We start from the raw sequence: 9,436 nt of genomic DNA, 5'->3' as shown, positions 1-9,436 counted from the left end.
TACTCAGTTTTATAAAGTGTTCATTAGACCAGTATCTTTATCTTGTACACGTAGATGCGATGTATCTCCTAATGGCCGCCATGACAAGTATGTTTAATAAAAGTCGTCACAATCATGACTCTTCTTACGTTTAATGACATAGGACTTTTACAATACCAAACATTTTCTATCCGTCATTGCAAAGCTATATGAAGGAATTATTATTCAAAACATAGCAATGCAGTAAGAACATGTTTTAAAAGCTAATTATGCGCTTTAAACTAGAACATATGTCAATGCGCGATTAGGTTTTTAAAAATAAGTCACAATCTTGACACTATGTGAAGGTACCGAAATCCTTTTCTTTATCGATGACTGAACCTAGCATGGAATACAGCTATGCTTTATCTTCAGAACATAGATAGATAGATAGATAGAGAGAGAGGGAGAGACAGACAGACAGACAGACAGATATATACTATTATTGTGTAAGTTAGACACCTTTCAAGTGTCCACCACTAGGAATCTAACTCGGGTTTATCAGTGATACTGCGCTAAAAACGTTTCCTGCACGCACTAATTCTCTAACCCTCTCTACGAAGTGCACAATCTAAAATAATAGGATGTTAACTTTGCCATATGCATAAACGTTCGAGAGTAGTAGACTTTCTCGGACGGCGACCCAGCTATTGATTGCCAATTATTATGTTTTCATTGTCAATCTGTACATGAAAAAGAATATTACAAGATACAATTTGTTTAGAACACATTTCCTGTGATGGAGATGCTCGTGGTGGAATTTGTTTTTTAATTTTCGTTTCAGTCACCTTTCTGATTAACATATTTCTTAACCTCCTTGTATGTTTGAGTACAAAGACTAAATTGTTTTAACCATCAGATCATATAATGGGTCATTTACAAGTTATCGTAGCTATCAAAATTATGTTTCTTTAAAGCGATTAATCTTTTATTCTATCATATGAGTCCAAATTCGACTTTAGGACGCCTCTATTGATCAGAATATCAATATTGACATGAATAAATGTTATTGTATAAAATATTCCAGCATAAAAATAAAATGGGCAAAATGTTTGGAAAGCAAATGATCGATTCAGTTTATGATCACATCGGGTGTCATTGACACATATGAAGAGAAATTAAAATAGAGATTATGAAACAAGCGCGCACTAGCTCAGGAATAATGATATGGCACTCAAAGGAAGGTTTTATACAATGTTTAATGAATTTGGCTATCACTGAGCATGCTTGTTTCTCACAATTAATACTCGAAGTTACTGTTCAATGTCATTATGTTTATATAATTCAACCAGAGAAAAAAACCAGCACTTTTATATGTATCAAACTAAAGATATCAAAGAATATGTTTAGTACTTTATATTATTTTTAATTTAACTTTTACTCAGCCTTAGATTTTGGGTGTGCATCATTGTTATTAATGTTCATCAGATAATGCTATAAAATGCAAGCTGACAATTGGCAGAGCTAAAAGTCAAGTTTAAAGTTTAATATAATTTCTATCCCGGAACGGAATCTTTCTCTTTCCAACGACATCAGCCTCTTTAAAATAAATTCTTCAGCAAATACGGAATTTATTTAATCACCCATTCCTTTTTGAGACGATTAATCCTAAACGGATGCTGCGTCACAGGTGTTGAATCTATAATTTTAGCATTATGGTAGATTTTATTTGTTGCTGTTAGAACATCTGGAAACGTGTCGTCATGTTCAAATAATAGCTGTTTTAGTTCATTCATTTCTTGCAGCTGCTGATGTAGCTGTTTCTGGTCATGATCCTGCAATATTTCTGAATTCCGAAGATCAGTTACTCCAGAGTAAAAAACAGTCCTATTTCGTTCCAACCTTTAAATCCTCACAGCTTGGGACAGGTACAATTATATTGACTGAATGATAAACAGTGCTAGCTTTGTCAACATACCCCTCTAACATATGTATATGCGAGAGATGTTTTTGCTTTCGCCTCCCAGGCTTGTTAATGATACAAAGTAACTTACATTCTTTTTAACTTCATGAGGACCATAATACTTAGCTCGAAGAGGACTTTGAGGTATGAACAAGAGAACCAGAACTTTATTAGCAGGCTTGGCACACCATTCCTTTGTATTTCTGTCATATCTTACTTTCATTTTTATTCAGTCTTGCGTAAAAAACGGACACAATCTAGCATTTTGTTGCTAAATGGTTTGTAAATCCAGATTTTGGTTGCAGATGTGCCTTATTTATCTTTTTTTAGTTTTCTAAACATTCGACAAAGTGTGACACAATCTACAGTAAATCAGAAGCATTACTTTAACTTTTTGGCTAATAAAATGATTCAAAATCATGTGATAAATAATAATGGCGCCTAAATAATCAAGTAAAGATTTTTCATGGGCTAGACTAAGAACTTGCTGTCAGTACGAACTAGAAATAACAATTTGATACATCAATAACCAATGATCACTAGCGAGTATCTCAGGTGGTCTCCATTTTCTCGTAAGGACCCCATTTTAACGAAATCACAAACGATCCGTGTGTGATTTCAATTTCGCTAATAGCCTTCTGAAACAAACGGTATCTCAGAAACATGTTCATGTTCGACGACGAGTAATTGTCGTTTGTCTCCTGATTAGGATAAAGAGAATGACTAGTTAAACGAAGTTCATTGTGATCAATCCCTTTTAATTGAACAATACCAGAAGCAAATATAACCTCATCAAAAATCCTGTCCAATCCATATGTCGCTAAAACGAATGATTTCCTGATCAACATTATTCTCAAGAACTTTCGTTGTCATGGCTCTAATCACTACACAAGCTGGGTATAAATCAGGCTTTGCATTTTCAATTAGTTTGACTTTATGATCCAAACAATGTTGTTAGTTACGAATGCATTAACCACAACCTTATTTCTAGCTGGGTTTTTTCCTAGTAATAAATGAAAGCACTTGATGAGTATAGAAGTCACATTTCCGACCGTCACAATGTCTAAGACTATGTCTGATCACCAATTTACACAATTGAGATTAACTTTAACAAAGCCGCACTCTACTTCTTGAATAAGAACAATTTCATTAAAAGACTTCTCAGAAAATGCAAAATACCTGATAATAAAAGAATCTGAGAAATTACTGTATCTCTTAGAATACTAATAGTGACTGACTGGCTATAATCACCAATATGTGATATAGAAGCATTCCACATAAATGGTTCATAAGTTTCTATACTACAGTCAGACTGGGTCTTGTTTGATTCATCAAACATATTACTTCCAATACATCACCCTGACCTTGATCTGGAAGAACTAAGAGCGTTAATGATTATGTTGCTAACGTTTCAGTCTGCACCAAATAGAAAGAACATGCCATTTCTACTTGCAATAGCTTCACGTGGGAAAAGATAAGGGTTTCTGATCAGTCTTAACAGAACTTGATTCCTAAATGACGTGCTGGATTGAGATTCGAAACTGCTCTATACGGAGACATCTTGACAAAAGAAACTGTAAGTCAACTAATAATCGGCAACTGCATAAACAGCATTTTTTAAATGTTGACCTTTTCCGCATCAAGGTAGATTATAAGATCACTCTGGATGCAATCTTTGATCTTGACATTATCATAGTCTTAACATAGTTCCTGGCCGGGTACCAAGTATCAAATCAATTATTAACTGAACACAACAATAAGGCTGATTCTGCTTCTAATTGTAAAGCAGGAATGAGTAAATTTTCATGCAAACAATATTGATATAAAAAGTTTAAACACGATAATGCAGCCCGGATAAAAACCAGTATCCTCTCAAAAACATTCAAATATGTTTTCCTCCATAGATAATGATCTGATTATTTCATATATTGTCGTTCAGAAATATTAGCTATGTATTATTTTGTTTACAAATTAAATGTCACTGGTCAAGGAGACGACTATATTGACTTTTGGCTAAGATCAAATACAAATCACAGGTATACATACCATAACCATTGATACCATACAGTAAACAATTCAAATTCAATACAACTAACACCGGTTTAAGGTAGATATCAACCGGCTAACAGGTTTAACATGGATAGCTTTAATTTATTGGCCCAGGTCTTCCTATTGTGTAACTACTATAAATAACTACACACTATTTAAACGTGAGCATTTCATTATAAATCTCTTAAACAAATAACTGGTAGATTCCAGTGCCACGTGAACTAATGCTAACCAATTAAAGGCTAGTTCCAAAGCTTGATAAAATCGTAGAGGCTGATTTTCAGGTCGACTCTCATTACATTACTCAGTACCTCAAGACATTCAGCTACTGTATTGGCCATCGTCTTATCATATATTTTAGAAGATCTGTTGCATTAATAGCAATATAGTTTTGTATGCTTTAATGCTACAACTTAGATGATGTGTTTCATTCAATGTTTATTGTTCACACTCCTTGTTGTTGGCAGCCAGTCACAAATGACTCAAGTGTCTGGTACAAGTGACTGTCCAAGATTCGATTACGAGTACAAATTGTTAGAGAGACTTCTAAGAGCTGAATTTTCTCAGAGAGAAACGGATTCTATCCTCATACAACTTCAAGAAAAGGTAAAAGCTCTTGAAACAGATGTAAAGGAGAAACATTTCGAAATTCAGCGACTTATAGAAAATAAATCAAATGGTAAGTGTCTTTTATTATTCTTCTTTGTGCTGATCCCTGTACAAATCTAAATTGCTTAATAATGTGTTCTTTACTACTTTGTTCTAAGTGATTGCAATATTCAATCAAGCTAACCAACTGTTACTTTCGACATCTGTAACTAAGATGTTAACTGGATTTTTTCTTAAATATCCATATTTCCTTCCGTTCTTTAATTCATTTCATGAAATGAATAATTTAGCGTATTACATTGAAAATTTCTGGGAAATGGTCTTTTGCGGTACATCAACGTATCCTCTCAGCAAAGGCCAATAAATTGCAGCAGGTGAACTCATTTGTTTTGCAATGATAATTGTGCTTATAGGCGACTAGATTTACTTCTTTAAAGGATATTTGTTACTACTCTTATCTCAAGGGCTTGGGTCGACATACGTGAGATGGGGAAGGAACACATGTCCAGAAAACGGTACAGACCTAGTATACAAAGGTAAGACAAAATGTATCTTATTATGTCGATAACTGTTAAACAATTGTCTAACAAACTCTCTCTCTCTCTCTCTCTCTCTCTCTCTCTCAAAGATTCCTAACAGATAAGATGGCATATAAAAACAGCATGGTTATGACTGTTCTGTTTATCGTACAGAAAATAAATGTTGCAAACAAAATGTAAATCGAAACTTTCACATGCTCAGGTTGTATATCGCTATGAAAATATTTTGCTTTTATTAGGGTAATATGTGAGTGGGTGAAGTTAGAGTGGAACATGATTTGCCTTATCGCAACATAACAAATCGCTATTTACACCGAATATGAGAAGGAAAACACAGTCACGTGAGACAGATAAGATCGCCTGAGGCACGATCATGTAAGACACACGATGTGTTGTTCCATGACTAGTTTTACTTTGCTCCAATCATTGACATTTGCATGCATTCGTGAACACCGTCGAAATTTTAATCGTCCCAGGCTGTATGTACGAGTGCAGATTAGTGTCATTTCTCGCGTCAAGGCTTCGCAACATAAATAAGTTATTTAGTCCATTTCATGTGAGTAAAATGCCTTTCACATGGACACAGCACAATAGTTGACCCTGGCAGGTCCGACGGTAGAATTCGAACACGTTAACCACTGAGCCACCGCGGCTGTACGTGCCACTTCTAATTGATTCATAGCGAATTGTTATAATATATCTCTAGCGAACCATCCTATTTATAGAACTGTCTGAATTTGCTTACATAAACACTTACATCTGAGCAGAACCCTATTTTGTATCAAATCTATGTTAACCTATAGAAGATCTGATTGATCAGGTGGTAAATGTAGACGTAACAAATATTTTTGTTTGAGGGATGGAACGATGTAAATAGGTGCTACACATAGCTATGCTGGATAGTATACGGACTGGATAACCTGCTTCGCATATGTATGCAAATTAATCGCATTATTTTAGTGATGATCAACAAACATATTTAAATTAACCAGCAATGAAATTAGTTTTTTTGTCAAGTTAGGGTTTATTTTGAGAAAGAGAGCCATACCTTCAAAGACTATTTTAAAGACATCGATCAACAAACGTTAAAGTCATCGATAAAAAAACTTGATCAATCTGCATAATTGTCGGTGTCATTCGTTGTTCAATGTTTCAGTAAGTGAGGAAGATCCATGTAATTAAATAATGGCTTTTGTTCAAAACTCTACAAAAGCATTCTCATCAAACCACAGCCTTAGCATGTGATATTTCGAAGATTTTTCTACTTCAAAATATAAATCAAATGAGCTTAATAACATTATTAACGAAGTAAAATTGGACAAATACCTGTTATGTAAGGTTTTTATATGGATGTCATAGTTTTTCATTCTCATAGCTAACATAAATATAAAAATAATTATTTATGTACATGTTTATATATGTTTAAAAAGATATCCTTTAGAATATGCACTGTTAAATAGATGGAAGATAGGCTGCCTTTACTCTAAGTGAGGTTTTTGTTGTAATTCTAGGACATAATGATCAACGACATTACTGTCTCTTTGTGACAATATACTGAATATAAACCGATTATATCAGCATAAGCCCAACATAACTTTGAGTCATCAAGAATCAAAGAAGGTGTTGTTACTCGCAAGACGGTACTCGTAAAGTTTTTAGTACAACCAAATGAGAGATCCCTTCGAGTAATGTAATAGTTGCATAGCATTTGCTAAATTATATTTTCAATCGCTCCGTTGCGTTATCGTACAATATCTTACCATATTCCAATGCAACTTTGTTTATACTGTTTTCTGCCCTCTGTGACCGTTTCCAACAATCTCACTGCAACTGAAAGGCTGTTGCAATGATCCTTGTTGTTTTATTATTTTACGGTTATTTCTGTCTACCGTTTCTGAACTTTTACTCCAAGCACCCGACAAATACCATTTTATTGTATCGCTTTTCGTGTTTCAAAAACCGTTCAGATGCTCAAAAATTGAAGTTGCTTCGGTTGAAGAAGTATGAAACACATTCCTTAATGATTATTAGTTTTGAGTTATTTAATATGCACTGCCAATAATTTACTACTTTACCCTAGGATTTGCTGGTGGTTCATTCTGGACTCACCCTGGAAGTGCTGCTGACTTTCTTTGCTTGCCAGAGAATCCTACATGGGGAGTGAATGTTGGAAATACTGATGCGAGTGGATTGATCTACGGTGCAGAGTATAAAGTATACAGTGGAACTAATCCTTTTATTACTGTCTCAAATAATCTCGACGTGCCATGTTCTGTGTGTAGAACTACACGAGCAAACATACTCATGATCCCTGCTAGAACGAATTGCTACCCAGGGTGGAGCATGGAATACACAGGGTATCTGGTGACTGGGCATTATAATCACGCTGGAGCGACAAACTACGTTTGCGTGGACGCAAACCCAGAGTCAACACCTGGAAGCATTGTTAATAAAGAAGGGCATCTGATGTACATAATTCAGGCCAAATGTGGATCACTACCGTGTCCACCATACGTTGAAAATCGAGTTATAGCCTGCGTTCTTTGTTCAAAATGAAACCTGTTGTATCGTCGTTGTACTCAGTTTTATAAAGTGTTCATTAGACCAGTATCTTTATCTTGTACACGTAGATGCGATGTATCTCCTAATGGCCGCCATGACAAGTATGTTTAATAAAAGTCGTCACAATCATGACTCTTCTTACGTTTAATGACATAGGACTTTTACAATACCAAACATTTTCTATCCGTCATTGCAAAGCTATATGAAGGAATTATTATTCAAAACATAGCATTGCAGTAAGAACATGTTTTAAAAGCTAATTATGCGCTTTAAACTAGAACATATGTCAATGCGCGATTAAGTTTTTAAAAATAAGTCACAATCTTGACACTATGTGAAGGTACCGAAATCCTTTTCTTTATCGATGACTGAACCTAGCATGGACTGCAGCTATGCTTTATCTTCAGAACATAGATAGATAGATAGATGGAGAGAGAGAGAGAGATAGACAGACAGACAGATATATACTATTATTGTGCAAGTTAGACACCTTTCAAGTGTCCACCACTAGGAATCTAACTCGGGTTTATCAGTGATACTGCGCTAAAAACGTTTCCTGCACGCACTAATTCTCTAACCCTCTCTACGAAGTGCACAATCTAAAATAATAGGATGTTAACTTTGCCATATGCATAAACGTTCGAGAGTAGTAGACATTCTCGGATGGCGACCCAGCTATTGATTGCCAATTATTATGTTTTCATTGTCAATCTGTACATGAAAAAGAATATTACAAGACACAATTTGTTTAGAACACATTTCCTGTAATGGAGATGCTCGTGGTTGAATTTGTTTTTTAATTTTCGTTTCAGTCACGTTTCTGATTAACATATTTCTTAACCTCCTTGTAGGTTTGAGTACAAAGACTAAATTGTTTTAATCATCAGATCATCTAATGGGTCATTTACAAGTTATCGTAGCTATCAAAATTATTTTTCTTTAAAGCGATTAATCTTTTATTCTGTCATATGAGTCCAAATTCGACTTTAGGACGCCTCTATTGATCAGAATATCAATATTGACATGAATAAATGTTATTGTATAAAATATTCCAGCATAAAAATAAAATGGGCAAAATGTTTGGAAAGCAAATGATCGATTCAGTTTATGGTCACATCGGGTGTCATTGACACATATGATGAGAAATTAAAATAGAGATTATGAAACAAGCGCGCACTAGCTCAGGAATAATGATATGGCACTCAAAGGAAGGTTTTATACAATGTTTAATGAATTTGGCTATCACTGAGCATGCTTTTTCTCACAATTAATACTCGAAGTTACTGTTCAATGTCATTATGTTTATATAATTCAACCAGAGAAAAAAACCAGCACTTTTATATGTATCAAACTAAAGATATCAAAGAATATGTTTAGTACTTTATATTATTTTTAATTTAACTTTTACTCAGCCTTAGATTTTGGGTGTGTATCATTGTTATTAATGTTCATCAGATAATGCTATAAAATGCAAGCTGACAATTGGCAGAGCTAAAAGTCAAGTTTAAAGTTTAATATAATTTCTATCCCGGAACGGAATCTTTCTCTTTCCAACGACATCAGCCTCTTTAAAATAAATTCTTCAGCAAATACGGAATTTATTTAATCACCCATTCCTTTTTGAGACGATTAATCCTAAACGGATGCTGCGTCACAGGTGTTGAATCTATAATTTTAGCATTATGGTAGATTTTATTTGTTGCTGTTAGAACATCTGGAAACGTGTCGTCATGTTCAAACAATAGTTGTTTTAGTT

The 9,436-nt window shown here is 34.5% G+C and overlaps 1 protein-coding gene across 1 annotated transcript; it reads left to right on the top strand.

Moving 5' to 3' along the window:
• Positions 1 to 71: 71 nt before the first annotated feature.
• On the top strand, positions 72 to 7,674 carry LOC149776154 (uncharacterized). The gene is made up of 4 exons (XM_089942597.1): positions 72 to 87; positions 1,764 to 1,886; positions 5,044 to 5,115; positions 7,199 to 7,674. Exons 1-4 carry the CDS (start codon positions 72 to 74, stop codon positions 7,672 to 7,674), a joined length of 687 nt encoding a protein of 228 aa, XP_089798723.1.
• Positions 7,675 to 9,436: the final 1,762 nt, after the last annotated feature.

Source organism: Sinohyriopsis cumingii, chromosome 18 (genome assembly GCF_028554795.1).
Source record: "Sinohyriopsis cumingii isolate HCF-2022 chromosome 18, ASM2855479v2, whole genome shotgun sequence".
In the NCBI taxonomy this organism is placed as follows: Eukaryota; Metazoa; Mollusca; class Bivalvia; order Unionida; family Unionidae; genus Sinohyriopsis; species Sinohyriopsis cumingii.
This window is presented reverse-complemented; position numbering and strand designations above follow the sequence as displayed.

Excerpts from the sequence above, each read along its gene's own strand:
- LOC149776154 (XM_089942597.1), top strand. Across the intron at positions 1,887-5,043 it reads ATCCTCACAGCTTGGGACAG|GGCTTGGGTCGACATACGTG; the intron begins GTACAATTATAT and ends TCTTATCTCAAG. Across the intron at positions 5,116-7,198 it reads TACAGACCTAGTATACAAAG|GATTTGCTGGTGGTTCATTC; the intron begins GTAAGACAAAAT and ends ACTTTACCCTAG.